General features: G+C 50.3%; 1 protein-coding gene across 4 annotated transcripts; it reads right to left on the minus strand.

Annotated features, from left to right (window-relative positions):
- Positions 1-466: 466 nt before the first annotated feature.
- Positions 467-10768, minus strand: GPR4 (G protein-coupled receptor 4). Of its 4 annotated transcripts, XM_043899508.1 has the most exons (3): positions 10647-10736; positions 5289-5353; positions 467-2527 (listed from the first exon to the last, which is right to left on the minus strand). In XM_043899508.1, the coding sequence occupies exon 3, from the start codon at positions 1672-1674 to the stop codon at positions 586-588; it is 1089 nt and encodes a 362-aa protein (XP_043755443.1). In that variant the 5' UTR covers positions 1675-2527; positions 5289-5353; positions 10647-10736; the 3' UTR covers positions 467-585. The 4 variants fall into 4 exon arrangements, with proteins under 4 accessions (XP_043755443.1, XP_043755442.1, XP_043755445.1 ...); XM_043899507.1 differs by lacking the exon at positions 5289-5353 and having other exon boundaries at positions 10647-10768; XM_043899510.1 differs by lacking the exons at positions 5289-5353; positions 10647-10736 and adding an exon at positions 7632-7650.
- Between the last annotated feature and the right edge of the window lie 5205 nt (positions 10769-15973).

Here is a 15973-nt window from a genome sequence, read left to right on the forward strand (position 1 = left end):
GTTCTGTCCTGCTCTCTCTCTACTCTATATGACCAGGTGCTTCCCAAAGACACAAGTGATTGTTCAATACTCAATGAATTTCTCCTTCCACTTTCCCCTTGAATCACAGACTTTTACTCCCTTGTTGGAAATAATCCTGACTTCTTTGTCTTTACCTTCTGGAAACTTAATCTATTGGTCCCCTCCTCTAGGAAGCCATTTCCATCCCCCAGACTGTGCCAGAGACCCTCTTGGGTTCCCCCAGCCCCTGGGCTCCCCTGCCTGAGCCCTACCCACTCTGGAGCATCACCCTCCCGGGATAGCTCTGTCTCTTCCATTGGAAGGGGAGCCGTGAGGACAGAGCCAGAGCTGCCATTTGTCACTGCTGGGTCAGGCACCACCCAGCACAGGGCTTGGCACAGTTCTACTGAATTGTCAGAGGGTCATGGCAGAGGATGATGACTGATCAGTGACACATCAGCCTCACTGTTTTCCTATTTTCTTACATTTTATGAATAGTATCAGGGCCTTATTTACATACAATTTGCATACACTGGGCCAGAAGGGAAGGGAGTGGGGGAGTGGGGGCTCTGCAGGATTCGAGGTTCACTGTGCCGGCGGCAGCATCTTCAGCTGCACCTGGTCCCCTTGGGTGGGCAGAGCTGCCCCCCAGCCGGCTGCCATGGCTTTGGCCATGCTGTTCCTCTTGGAAGTGAGCGGGGTCTCCAGCGTGAGCGAGGCGTTGGCCATCTCCTGGGGCTTGTCGCTGGCCAGAAAGCGGAGCAGGTGGTGAAGGCCCTTGGCCACGTCACTGCGGGCGCCCTCGTTGACGAGGCAGTAGAGGATGGGATCAGCCACGCAGTTGAGGCTGGTGAAGGCCAGCGAGCTGTGATACGCCGAGAAGACTCGCTCCTCGAAGCCACAGTCCCGGGGGCGGCGCAGGTAGACAGCGCTCCGCGACAGCAGGAGCACGTGGTAGGGCGCGAAGCAGACCAGCACGATGGCGATGAGGCTGAGGGCCAGCCTCTTGATCTTGACCTTCTCCTGGCGCTCGGTGGACACGCTGCCCCGCACGGCCCGCAGGATGCCGCGGTAGGACAGCAGCATGAGGGCCCAGGGGAAGAGGAAGCCCACGAAGACCCGGTAGAGGTTCATCCAGGCCACCCAGCCCTCCATGGGGAACTTCTCGAAGCAGAAGGTGTGGTTATAACGGTCGCGGAAGAGCTCGTCATGGAACAGGGGTGCCGAGTTGGCGCCCAGCTCCGTGGCCCAGACCACGGAGCTCACGGCCACGGCCGTCTTGACACGGCGCAGGCGGGTGAACCGCATCGGGTGGGCCACGGCCAGGTACCGGTCCACCGAGATGCAGCACAGGAAGGCAATGCTGATGTAGATGTTGGTGTAAAAGATGAACCCGAAGAGCTTGCAGGAGCCGGGGCCATGGATCCAGTTGTCGTGGTGCAGAAAGTAGTCCACCCACAGCGGCAGCGTGCAGATGTACAGCAGGTCAGCGATGCTGAGGTTCATCAGGTACACGCCCAGCTCGTTGCGTTGCCTCACCTGGCGGTAGGCGGCCCACAGGGCCAGGCAGTTGGTGGGCAGCCCCACGCCGATGACGAAGATGTAGAGGGAGGGTGGGAAGAGGTGGTCCACCCGAGAGTCCACGTGGCAGCCCTCCAAGGTGCGGTTGCCCATCCTTGGCACTGGGTCTTTTGGGGTGCTTCCCCTGGCCCACGGGGGCTGTGGGGCCACGGGGGGCGGGAGGCCATCAGGCCTCCCTGAGCCCCCTCCTTGGAGGCTCAGGGGAACATGGTGGGAGGCAGTTCACGGGGTTAGAGGATGAGGTGGGCTGCGAATCGTGGGCCAGGCTAGGCAGGGAAGGACAGAGGCTTCAGAGAGAAAAGTTGGAGAAGGGATAGAATTACGACAGGAGGGAGGTTTGGGGGTGGCAGGATTAACAAAGAGCTTTGTCAAGGAGGTTTTAGAGACCCAACCAGAGCTTAAATGGGAGAGTACTGGGGTAACACACGATTGACCAAGGGGAATGTTTATACGGGAGAGATGAAGGCATCAGTGGGCAGTGGTGAGAGACAGAGATTTGTGGAGAATGTAGAAAGTAAGCATGGCTATGCTGAAGTAACAGTGAGGTGAAATGTCCAAGAAGACGCAGGAAATGTATGGGATAGTGTTGAGATAGGGCAGCCCACAGTTTGGGAGTGGAGAAGACCAGGCCAGGTGGATAGGAGTGCTGACACCTCCTAGGAACCCAGTAAGAAATAAGGAAATAAGGGAGGTAACCAAAGAGGAGAAGACTACAAAAAAAGGGGATGTCCTATGAGGGATGAAAGATAGGGAGGACTTAGTCTGGGGAATGTGGAAGGGTTTTAAAGAAACAGGAAGGTGGTGAGTAACGGCTCTGTCAGCACAGGGTTACCAATACAGGAAGTTTAACGGGGACATGGGAGGGGCTCCAGCTTGGTCCTGGTGGGGGCTGAGCAGTTGAGATGAGGTGGCCCTGCTTCACAGTTCAGAGCTGACTCTGCGGTACCTGTGGGGAAAGAGGACTGCCGTGAGAGGTGTCAGGGACTTCCCTCTGCTCCCCACGCCCTTTTGTCATTGACTCTGGTGAGCTCCAGAGGGTAGGCACCTTAATGATGCTTAATCTAAGCAACAGATCACTGAAAACACAGATTTGAGATGTCAGTTATAGTTTTTCCCTAATAGTTTTTTTTTTTTAAACTTTCTTCCAGAAACCACTTAAAACTGGCACAAGTCTCATATCATGCTTTGGGAAATGCTGAACTAGTTTCACCTATCATATTATAGACATAGAGACAGGACCCAGAGGGATGGGTCCCCTCAAGGGATGTACAGCAAGGCAGTGATGGAACCAGCTTCCTACTCCTAACCCAGGGCTCCAAATTCTTGACAATGATGATGATGGTGGTGATAATAATAACTAAAGTTTTTTTGAGTCCTATTACATAGCAGACCTTGTCTTTAGCACTTTGTGGATGTGAATTTATTTGACAAACTGAGGCACACAGCAGTTCAGAGACCTGTCCAAGGTCCTGATAACGGGAGAGGGGGAAAATCTTGGCTCTGACCTCCTTTCTCCAGCCTGAACGTCAGTTTTCACCCAAGAATAATTGGACAGAGAGAGGCCCTGGGCTGACAGCCCATGGAAGCATAGCTGCAGGGGGCTGGGGCAGGGAAGTTATGAGAACTCAACCGACCAAGGGGGAGCCCTGGGGGCAGTGCCAGGAGTCCCCTCCCTCAGAGACCACCCCCTTCATTATCTCTTCCCGCTTCTCTCTGACTTCCCCGAGTGAGAGTCTTGGGCATGTCACCCCCTGGTCCCGGGGAGATCTTTAGGCACAGAGCAAAAGACAGTGTTGGACCAAGCCCGGGACCACTGTCAGCCCCCGAGAGGAGGGGAGTGAAGTCCTGAAGTAGAGGCACCTTTAGAGGCCATTCCATCCAGCGGTTGGCATCAGTTTGTAGGCAGTGGAACCACTTAAAAGAAAACAACATATCTCAACAGGAAATCTCATCTAAGACAGTGAAAAGGGGAAGTTACTCAGTGCTCTAGATAAAAGGAGGTGGCGGGAGGAAGTCCACCTCTGAAGGGTCCCCAGGACACATTTTGAAAACCACTGGTTGAGTCAGTAGGACAGATGAGGAAACCGAGGGGCCAAAGAGGGGAAGGGATGAGCCCCAAGGCATCCAGCAGGCCCACAGGAACCTCCCAGGTGCCTGAGCAGCATCTTCCCATGGGAGAGTCCTCTGGGCTCTCCCTAACCTCCACACTAAATTCTGAACCCATGCATGTCTCTAAAACCCCGGCCGCTGCCCACTCTGCTCCACCATGACCGCTGGTTTGGACCTTGCAGTTGAGCCTCCCCAAGGCTTTCCTGCATGCCACTCTGGCTTCCCTCCACTCACTCCCCACGTGGCAGCCAGACAGGTCTCTCTAACATGTCCATCAGCTCTTGTTATTAATCTTTCTCTGCTTGAAATCCTCCAATAACTTCCCCATGGACTTGGGACAAAATCTCAAGTCGTCCCCCCAGGTGACAAGGCGCTGCCTGACCAGCCTTCGCAGCCTAGCTGACTTTCGTGCCCACCTCTCCCTCCCCCACCTCAGCAGGCTCAAGGCTGGACCTTCTTTCCAGTCTCACCACCTCTGTCCTTCCTTCTGATCTACTTAGGACTAGCTCCCATACCTCCATCACTTCCTCAGGGAGGCCCTCTCTACCCACAGTCCTGCCCACCCACACCCACCCATTGTGTGGAGGAATTACAGGAATCACAGAATCTCAAGATAGGGCTCTTCTTTTCCAGGAGGTTACATCCTATTTGAGGAGAACTTCAGTTTCTCCAACATCTGAGTGCCTCCTCTAGGCCCTGCACGGGACTGGACACTGGAGATAAATATAAATAAGACATGATTTCTGCCATCATAGATGGCTGGTGGGAGAGAGGTACACACATCTGTGAGGTGCTTCTTGTTAGTTTACTCACAGCTGGAGAAGGTTGTTGTAAAAGTCAAGGCAAGAAAGAGGACTGAGTCAGGACAGAGGCAATGGCTATGAAGTTGATGTTAAAGGGATAGATTGAATAGATTGGGTACTTGGAAGTTCAAGAAGTGAGGGAAATCTGTCATTATTGAAGGAAATTTAGAAAATGCACAAATGCAAAATGAAAATATGCTTATCCATAGTCCCAGGGCTTCCTTGGTGGCTCAATGGTTAAAAAAAAAAAGTATGCCTGCCAACATAGGACACATGGGTTCCATCCCGGGGTTGGGAAGATCCCCTGGGAAAGGAAATAGCAACCCATTCCAGTATTCTTGCCTAGGGGAAAACCCATGGACAGAGGAGCCTGGCGGGCTACAGTCCGTGGGGTCGTAAAAGAGTCAGACATAACTGAGTGACTAAACAACTCTCTTCACATCACCTTGCATCTTGTTTGTGTCTGCCTGTCTGTCTTGAATGGACATTCTGGGAGAGCAGGGACCGGGTATTGACTGCTGTAGCTATCGCCAGCACCCAGGACAGGCCCAGCATACAGTAGGCACTCAATAAATGCCTTTGGACTCAGGGAACAGGCATTTGGTCAGCCCCTGCTCCCACACAGGCTCCCCCTCCCCTTGAGGCAGCACCACCCCCCACTTCAAGCTCCAGCGAGTCCCTGCAGGGTCCCAGAGATAAAGAGATGAGGAAGGAAAAAGTGAAAAGGGCAGGCTCTCTCTGCTGCATAATTGACTTTGAAAGGTCAGGGCTGAGTCCCGGCTTAGTAAATCCTACCCGCTGTGGGGTCCTCCATGACAGAAGGGCGGCCCGCACCTCAGACTCACAGACACTCCTGGATCCTGTGGAGATGGGAGGGAGGGGGCTTGCTGCTGACTGGAACAGTGCAATCTGGTCCCTCCCTTTGAACTGAACCACCCCTCCTTCAGCCTGGAACAAATCACTCAAAACACCTCTCTCTCTCTGCCCTGGGTCTCTCCTTCAGCCTGTAACACCAAGGGAATTACTTCTCCTTCAGGAGCCTCAGTTTCCCCTTCTGCATGAAGGGGAGGTGGGGCACAACTTTTATACCAGTCACGTCACAGATACAAAAATCTTTGGGACTTCCTGGAGGTCCAGTGGTTAAGGCTCCTTGCTTCCACTGCAGGGGGTGTGGGCTTGATCCCTGGTCTGCAGAACTAGGATCCTGCATGCTGCATGGCATGGCCCCCCCAAAAAAAACACACAGAAGAAAATATCAATTCAATACAAACTCTTACAGAAAATTGAAGAGGATAAAACATCTCCCAACTTATTCACAGGGAACTATATTCAATATCCTGTGAGAAATGAAATAGTTCCTGCTGTATCAATAAACAAGAATGTCACAGTCACCAGCAACTGCGGCCACAATGGATGGTGAGCTGGTGAGCCTTGAGGGAACTCAGGAAGGAAAGAATACCTGCCATCTAGCAGCCACCAGACTGCAACCACTCCCCATGGTGAGTTCCCCCTACCCCTAGGAAGCTCAGGATGTGAAAACACAGGATACTGACCCCAGATAGCTGAGGTGCAAATCAAAGGAATGATTTCACTGAGCCCAGACTCTTACATCTTCCCATAATACATAGAAAAGCGCTCAATTCCTCAACTTGGGATATCTGGTTTTCTTTAACTGACAATAATCTTCTGATGTTCAGACTACCTGCCCTTTGTTGCAAAACATCTATATAACCTGGCTCCTTGGAGCATGTTTTCTCAGGGTGACTTGAGATGCTGACTCCCAGGCTTGAAGTCCTAAAAATCCTCACCCAGTAAAATGTAACTTAACTCTCAACTTTTGGTTATGAATAATTTTGTGTGTGAATATTTTCTTAACTCCACATCCGTGACAAACTATAATGGAAAGAATATTTAAAAACAAGAATGTGTATAACTGAGTCACTTTGCCATATAGCAGAGATGGGCACAACATTGTCAATCAACTACTGTTGTTATTCAGTTGCTAAGTCATGTCCAGCCCTTTGTAACCCCATGGACTGCAGCACGCCAGGCTCCTCTGTCTGTCCTCTACCATCTCCTGGAGTTTGCTCACATTCATGTCCATTGAGTCAGTGATGCTATCTAACAGCACCAAAATCAACTAACTATACTTCAATTTGAAAAATAAAATTAACTTTAAAGAAAGAAACAAAATCCTTGGTAGAGGTGATATCATCTATAAATTGAGCAGTGTTTGAACAATTATTACTATTCCACAGGCACTGCGGAGCTGACATGAGAAATGAACCAGTTCATAATGAGAGGAGGCGCTTAGAGTGGAGAAATTCCCTTTGTCCCACCCTCTCAAGAACCCCCCAGTTCTTCTGAGGCTGGGGTGGGTACACAGGCCGGAGACTGATTTCCTGCAGACAAAGGAAATGCACTTCCCATTGCTAATTTCCTCCAGGGGCAACCAGTAGGACACTCGCCCCTCCCTCCTCCTCTCCCTCTTCTTCAACCCACCTGCTTCTTGGGGGATGCTAGGCGTGGGGGGAGGGGCATTCAGCCCTCTCGTCTCCCCCACCTGAGATCTGCCCAACATCAACCCCCCCACACAAAGATACCAACAAGGCAGTTAGCTGTCTAAGTCACATGACATGTCAAGGCTGCCTAGATCAGTCGTTCTTTTTTTTTTTTTTTTTTTAGATCAGTTGTTCTTAACGAAAAAGAATGTTTTCTCTCTTCCCTCCCTGCACCCTTGTAATTTTTTCTCAAGTCGTTCTGAGGTTCTCAGCCCTCTTCGAGACTCTGCTGAAAAACCCACAGGCTCTCTCACCACCAGAAGGCAAGTGACCTCGGGGGTCTTCCATGCCCCTCCATCATCTGACTCCCTTGCCCAGCAGTCTCTCCCCCAAGCCCACACCCCCCAACCTCCTAGTCCCTGCTGGTCCCTCTCAGAGGGCCAGGGAAGAGAGATAAGTTGGGAATGTGGAGCGATAGTGGGGTGACAGAAAGGACTGTCAGACCCCTGACCCTACTTTGCACAGTCTCAGCTGCTCAAGCCAGCTTCTCAGTCCAGCAAGGCTGAAGGCTTGGGGCTGGGGGCTTGAAAGGGCAAGAGGGAGAGGTAATATAGCCCCCACACCCCCCGTCACTCACCAGCCTTGTCCTAGAAGCCTCCAGGTCACCTCTCTCACTCCCCACTTCCCTCCTCTGAAGGCTCCTGCTCCCCTGTCAGCCCCGTGGGGACCAGTCAGCTCCGGTTGGTCTGCTCATTAGGGGAACGAAATATGATCACAGAGCCTCGCTCCCCACCTGGCGCCTTGGCGGCTGGCTGGCGGAAACCGGGGACAGTCAGGCCACCGTGACCACTCTGCTGGCCTCAGTTTCCCCATTTCTATCAAAGGGATACCCATCCCCCCACACATGTCCCCCACACCACCCAGAAGGGACACCAGGAAGGGTCCTTGACTCTACTCCTCGGATGTTCTAGATTCCCAAGGCTCTCAGATCCTCAGGTTCTATTGTTAGTCCAGGCCATGGTTTACTGTTCTATTATAACCTTTTAGAGCTTTACCTTCCTTCCATTCTATTATTATTATTATGGCGGCTTCCACACCCTTACCCTTCTAGGTTTCCAATATCCCAGGAAATTCACATTCCAGGATTCTCAAGTTCTATTGTTAGAACGCTCTATGCTTTTTTAAAAAAAAAATTGTACAACTTTCATAATCTATTATTAAACTCTCAGTGATCATTATCTTTGCCCACCAAACACGAATCTGTATTTCCCCTTTCTTTTTTACAGATATGGTGAACCCCATTTCCTTTTTCTCCCTTTATCTCTTCTGGTTTTGTGTTTTTTTCTTTTTTTTTTTTACATTCCAGCAGCCTGAAGTTCTAAAATTGTGCAGAATTGTAAAATACTAAGAATTCAATGTTGGCGGGGGGTGGGTAGTCACATTTACCTGGCCCCTAAATTCTTTCTCCCTGGTGGGGACACTAAGAGCCCAGGCTGCCTCTCTGTACCTGGCCCAGAAACTTTGTCTCATCCCACCCCACTGGATCACATACTGGCTGAGGCTGAGTTATTATTTGTCTAGACACAAACCAAATTATAGGCCCTGTCCTGCAGGAGCAGTGGGCTTCATGGGGAGGGTCAGGAGACAGAGTCAGGCGGGAGTGAATCTCTGCCCCCCTCCCCACTTCCCCTCTTCTCTTCCTTCCTTCTCTGAAATTCCACCCCTTCTACTCCAACCAACTCTTATCCCCTCCCCCTCTCCACCACCGTGGCTTTAGAAATATTTTCTCTCCTCTGCGTCTAAAAAAACGCTCCCTCCTGGGTTCCAGCCATTCACACTTACCTTGGCATTCTTCCCTCTTCCCTGTGAAGACCTCCTTCCCCACATTAATCTGAGGTAGTGGCAGCAAAAGAAGCCACTTCTTTGGATTTGGGCTTCAGTGGAACCAGAGTCCCAACCCAGCCTGAAACTGATTCACCTTGGGGACCTCTACACTTGGGCCTCCGTTTCCCCATCTCTGAAATGGGGGGTTTGGTCTAGCTGGCTCTGACAGCACTTTTGAGCTCTTGATTGTGACCACTGAAAACTGCCAATATTCCAAAGCCCATCTTTTTGGACTGAAAGATTCAAATACCCCAAGACCTTTAACTTGAAGGTTTGAGCTCTCCCAATCTTCCTTTCGGATCATTCTCACATACTTGGGTCCTTTCATGCAAAGACTTCACATTCAAAACTGACGATACTCTAATTAAAAAATTAATTTAAAAAAAAGAGTTCACATTCAAAACTTCTTGATGCTGTGATTGCCAGAGTTTTGGAGCTCCCTCCCCCCCAAAAAAACTATCAGTCTCTCTCATTTTCTCCTACTGAAGCCCCGCCCAGAGAGGACAACCTCCCCATCCTCACCCCAAACCTGAAGTTAAGCTCATCCACAGAGACAGAGTTGGGGGGCCCTTGGTGAATTCTTCCCCAGTGGTTTAGCGGTAAAGATTCTGCCTGCAGTGCAGGAGAAGCAGGAGATGTGGGTTTGATCCCTGGAGGGGAGGATCTCCTGGAGAAGAAAATGGCAACCCACTCTAGTATTCTTGCCTGGAAAATCCCATGAACAGTGGAGCCTGGCGGGCTACAGTCAACGGGGTCGCAAAGAGTCGGACACAACTGAGCACACAGGGACACACTGGTGAGTTCAAGAGAAGTGTGGCTGGTGGAGGCCCTGGTTGGGGGTGAGGAGGGGTGTGGCCCCCATCATCTTTATCTCTGCCCTCCAGAAAATCCCCCAGACCTCATCCCACCTGAGTATATATGACATTCATTCCACAACCAGCATCTCACAGAAATTCCAGAGCTGTCCTTCAGGGTGGTTGAAGCGGGGGGGGGGGGGGGGGGGGGGGGGGATGAAGCCACGGCAGGAAGGAGTTAATGGGTGACCCAGCCAAATCCTGGACTGGAGGAAGTTGGGGAGGAAGTTCACCCCCTCCCCCAGCCAGGAATTCCTGAAATTGGAGGGTGGGGTGGGGGCGACCTCCAGAGCAGTAGGGTGACTCTGTTAAGGGGGAGCCCAGGTCACAGGGGTCCTCAAAGTCCACCTGCCCCAGGTGGTAATCCTACTGCCCCCTACCCGACTCCCAAGAAGATCCTCAGCCCAGGGGAAAGTTGGAGAAGGATGACGACGGAGTGAAGTTGCCAGAACCGGGTCTAAGATACGTGGAGACAGAGACAGAGGCATACGGAGAGATGGAGAGAGAGAGAGACAGGAAGAAAAAAGGCAAAGAGATGCCCAGAAACGGGGAGACGGAGGCAGAGAGATCCGTATAGACTGAGAGTTCATCAAGACCCAGGGATACAGGCAAACGGAGTGAGAGAGAGACGGAGAGGCAGAGATAAAAGATACCGACACAGAGACATCGAGATGGCGAAGGGGAGACACGAGCAGAGGGAGAGGGACCGCAGATCCAGAGAGACATCAGAGACCGACGGAGAGATGGAGACAGACCCAGAGACAAAGTCAGCCGCGGAGACGCAGGGAGAGCCAGCCCCAGAGAGGGGCGGGGACCGAGGCCACGCGGGAGACTGAGGCAGCGGACGAACACGGGGACGAGCGGCCGCCGGCGGCCGCCGGACCTGCGCGGACCGGGGAGGAACCGGCGCCTACCTGAGCGGGGCAGCTGGACGGGGCGGGCGGCGCCTCTCCCTGCGGCTGGGGGATCCGGGCTCCGCGGCGGCGCAGGGACCCGGCGGCGACTCCTCCCGGCCCCGGGCCAGAGCCACCAGCCGAGGCCCCGCCCCGCCCCGACCGGGCCCGCCCCCGTTAACTCCTCCATTATCGCTCCCCCTTAACCCCTTCACCCCACTAAAGCCTTCCAGCTCTGGAGAAACCTCACCTGCTGGTGAAACACCCCCGAGTCCTTCAACGTCCCCAGCCTGGGAGCCTCCATCTCATAAATTCCTTTGCTTACCTCTCTCCAACCCCGCACTCCTACTAGATAAAGCCTTAAGCTTTGGGGAGGTGGGGGACGGGGCTTTAGGGAGACCCCAGACCCAAGTCATTAACTTTGTGGTCACTGCACTCCCACTTCCCCAAGGGAGAGAATGAGGGGTCTGTTAGTTCCCCATGCCCATGGTCAGGGCCACCCCTGGAAGGAATCTCTCTTGGGGTTTCCAGCTCCAGCCCTGTCTCTTGCCCAGACTTAGGGTGGTGACCTTTGGGTGCCTCTGTTTCCTCTTCTGATCGTGTGGTCTCTCATAGTCCTTTTATCACGAGGATGTCATACTATAAATTCTGTAAAACATGACATCCCCACCCAAGACTTCCTTTCTCCCTGCTTTATTTGCTTTTCCCCATAGAAAGTGTCCCAACAGTCTGTGTATTCCACTTCTTTTGTTGTTGTTTTTCTAATTATCTGCTTTCCCACTAGGAGGAGTGTCATTTTTCTGTTTGGTTACTTTACTACATAGTACATGTGCAGTACACGTTGTTTTCAAGGAGTAAATACATAAATATTAAGTGCTGCAAAAATATCTGCTGATTTATATGTTATCATCATCTCCTTCATAAACTGATCCATTCTTAGGCAAAGCACTTTGGACAGACCTGGGATGTAACACTCAAAAGTGACAACTAATAAAAAATAAATTTTATTTTTTTAGGAAAAAGTGACAGCTAGGACTTCCTTGGTGGTTCAGTGGCTAAGACTCTGAGCTGCCAATGCAGGGAGCCTGGGTTTGATCTCTGGTCAAGGAGCTAGATCCCATACTTGGCAACTAAGACCTGGCACACTGTGGAGGAAAAAAAGTGACAGCTATCGGGCTTGCAAATTCTTTTTTGTTTATTTACTATTCTTTTAGTATAATAATTATTGGGGCTTCCTCAGTGGCTCAGCTGGTAAAGAACCCATCTGCCAATGCCAGAGATGCAAGAGACAAGGGTTCAATCCCTAGGTGGGGAAGATCCCCTGGAGAAGGAAATGGTAACCCACTCCAGTATTCTTGCCTGGAAAATTCCGTGGACAGGGAAGGCTGGCAGGCTACAGCCCATGGGGTCGTAGAATCAGACATGACTGAGCGCGCACGCACGTGCACACTCTCACACACACACAATTATAATTATTATTTTGGCTACTCTGGGTCTTCATTGTGGCGTGAGGGCTTCTCTAGTTGAGGTGTGCTGACTTAGTTGCCCCATGGCATGTAGGATCCTAGTTCCCTGACCAGGCATGGAATCTGCTTCCCCTGCATTGGAAGGCTGATTTTTAACAACTGGACCACCAGGAAAATCCCTGTTTATTTATTTTGAGAATAAAAATGCCGGGATCTTAAGGGAGCAGCCCAATAAGTTGTGACAAACAGATACACCCATGTGACTAAGCACCCAAATTAAAACATAAACATTTCCATCACCAGCGACCACTGTTTTGTTTGGGTTTTTTGCTCCTTTCCAGGGCACTCACTCTCTACTTTACCCCCAGAGACACTCCATGCCTTTTTTTCTTTTTTTTTTTTTTACTGGAAATGAGTGTTGCCTGTTCTCGAACTTCATGGAAATGAAATGAAACAGTTCTGTTCTGCTTTGTTTAAGGTAGCTATTATAATCATTCACTGTGTGGCCTTGAACAGGTGACTTCACCTCTCTGAACCATAGTACCCCTTTCCTCTCAGGGCTCTGGAGGCAAATAGAAAGTAAGAGTTAACCAAGTACCCAAGTGACCTGAAATGCACACAGGAATAAAAGCTTTTTGCTTCTACCCTCCCTCAAGGGGACAGGCAGAGAGACATACCAATGGAAGTGTCATGAAGAATTTAGCCCCTCTCCACAAATAACCCCATGTAAAGTTTACCAGCTTTCAGACAAGTCCTCCCGTCAGCTCCTTGGCCATCCCAAGGTCCTTCTAAAGAGAAACTCTGAGGTGCCCTGGTGGGCGAGGGTCCCCTTCTCTCATGGACTCACCCTAAGTTTGTAACGTGATTCAGTTAGGATTCTGGCAGGAAACAGGTAGCCATTCAAAGAGCTCGTGTGCTGAATCGCTTCAGTAGTGCCTACTCTTTGCGACCTAATGGACTGTAACCTGCCAGACTCCTCTGTCCAAGGGATTGCCATTCTCTTCTCCAGGGGATCTTCCTGATTCAGGGGCCGAATCCAGATCTCCCACACTGCAGGCAGGTTCTTTACCGTCTGAGCCACAAGAGGAGCTGTAGCTCTAGATAGAGAACACATCCACTGGCAAAACTGCAAGGATGCAGAGAGAGGCCTGGGAAATAAATACTCCAACCTCTTCCCCCACTACTGACCTTCAGATTTCCTGTCAGTGCTTGTAACGGGAAGAGCCCAACCAATGGACTCTCATGCATGGAGTCCACACAGGGCGTGGAGTCCACACAGGGAGTCTCACAGTACCCAGAGCTGGAGGAGAAAGGCTGAGAGTGACCCTTAGGTGCACTGTGGAGAATCACCTGCACTCAGTTCAGTTCAGTTCATTCGCTCAGACGTGTCCGACTCTTTGAGACCCCATGGACTGCAGCATGCCAGGCCTCCCTGTCCATCACCAACTCCCGGAGCTTACCCAAACTCATGTCCAGTGAGTCGGTGATGCCATCCAACCATCTCATCCTCTGTCGTCCCCTTCTCCTTCGGCCTTCAATCTTTCCCATCACCTGCACTATTCTCCCAGAACTTTCTATGCATATTTTTCCACGCAGGTCTGAGGCTGGGCACAAGAGGGCGACAGAGCTCCAAGACCCAGGGAAAGGGATGCTTTGATGGAGCTGGACCACTTACTTCCCCAGAACTTGGACAGTAGGGAAGGGTCAAAAAGCTGGAGGACAGGAAAGCAGACTTTGATCCCAGGAAAGGAGAGTTTGATCAAAAACGTAGGGGTCTGGAGTCGGGATATGATTGCTGGACTCTGCCTATCAAATGGGAGTTGTCTGGGTGGACAAATTCAAAAGGGTATACCAGCAGGGAAGGAACAGCATGTGCTGAAGCTCAGAGGCATGAAATGTCACAGGGAAGGGCAAGTACCGCGATTCAAGTGGCTGGAGATAAGAGAAGGGGACAGGAGAAGATGTTGGCCTAAAAAGGAAGAAATGAGGGAAAAATAAGGGCAGCTAACAATTAATGACCACTTACTACAGTCAAAGTACCATTCTAAGCACTTCATGTGAATAACTCAGACTGGAAACTGCATCTCTGCCTCTCCTAGTTCTCCAGCTTGCTGATTGACCCAGCAGATCTTGGGACTTATCAGTTTCCACAATTGAGGGAACCAATTCCTTATAATATATAAACCCCACTGGCTCTGTTTGTCTGGGGTTTTCTCTGACTAATACACTACTTCAAAACTGAAACTAGATGTTATCAAGCAGGATATCCTATCACTACTTTAAAGACTTCTTTAGAATATCATCCCATACCTGAAGTACGTTCAGCCCAGATGACAGAACTCATTGTGCTTATTAGGGCTTGTTAACTAGCCAAAGACCAGAGAGCAAACATACTTGTATATAAACAGCAGGTATAATTTGGAAATACTGTAGAAACAAAAGGGAATTTATAACCTTTTCCGGAATCCTCCTGAAAAAAATCTATACATGTGATAAAACTGCATACACACACATAGACACAAGAGGACATGTAAAACAGGTTAAATCTGAATAAGGTCTGTAGACTCACCAGGGCCAGTTTCCAAGTTTGCTAGTGTAGTATAGTTGCATAGGATGTTACCACCGGGGTAAACTGGATGAAGGGTATAGAGGACCTCTCTATTCTCTGTTGGCAACTTCCTCTGAGTCTATAGTTATTTCAGAATTGTTAACCGCATACACACAGAGGTTTCTCAAAAAGTTAAACAGAATTACCATATGGCCCAGTAATTCTACCCCAAGAGAAATGAAAACATATGTCCAAATAACATCTTGTATACGAATGTTTGGGCTCCCCAGGTGGCGCTAGCGGTAAAGAGTCCGCCTGCCAACACAGGAGATATAAGAGACATGGGTTCAATCCCTGAGTCAAGAAGATCCCCTGGAGGAGGGCATAACAACTCCAATATTCTTGCCTGGAGAATCCCATGGACAAAGGAGCTGTGTGGGCTACAGTTCATAGGGTCACAAAAAGTCAAACATAACCGAAGCAACTTAGCATGCATGCATATGTATGAATATTTATCACAGCATTATTCACAACAGCAGAAGATGGAACCCAAACTTTCATCATGTGTGAACGGCTAACACCAAACTATGAGTCATAGCAAAATGGTTGTTGTTTTAAGCAATTAAGTTTTTTAACTCTCCTTTGAACTTTTTTTTTTAAAGAAAGTATTTTATTTTTAATTACTTGGCCACACTGGATCTAGTTGCAGCATGTAGTATCTAATTCCCTGACCAGGTATCGAACCCAGGCCCCCACCATTGGAAACACAAAGTCCTAGCTACTAGACCACCAGGGAAGTCCTGCTAAACCATTAAATTTTGAAAAGCTTTGTTCTGAAACAATAGATACTGGGAACAGGGGTCTTCAAACTCTCAGAAACATTGCTGACCCTGCCCTCCAGTGTACCACTCACCTTGACATAAATAGGCTGAGGTGGCTGGTAACTTCATCTCCCTTCCTCCCTTCCGAGAGAACTCCCCCACCATTCCATGAGGTGTAGGTGGGGCTATCAGTCCTAGGTATCATACATTAACCCCTTCCTAAGCAAAGAGATGAGCCAGTGACCCAGGCCTGGCCAATCACATGACCCTAGCCCCTAGGCCAGGGGTCCCCAACCTCCAGGATCTAATGCCTGATGATCTGAGGTGGAGCTGATGTAATAATAAAATGCACAGTAAATGTAATGCACTTGAATCATCCCCAAACCATCCCCCTACCCTGGCCATGGAAAAGTTGTCTTCCACAAAATCAGTCTCCTAGTCCCAAAAAGGTTAGGGACTGCTGCCCTGGGCCATAGAGACTGGGCACAGGATCCAAGCTGAGCCAATCTGATT

This window comes from Cervus elaphus, chromosome 4 (genome assembly GCF_910594005.1).
Source record: "Cervus elaphus chromosome 4, mCerEla1.1, whole genome shotgun sequence".
Taxonomy (NCBI): domain Eukaryota; kingdom Metazoa; phylum Chordata; class Mammalia; order Artiodactyla; family Cervidae; genus Cervus; species Cervus elaphus.

Excerpts from the sequence above, each read along its gene's own strand:
- GPR4 (XM_043899507.1), bottom strand. The coding sequence starts at position 1,674 with ATGGGCAACCGCACCTTGGAGGGCTGCCACGTGGACTCTCGGGTGGAC.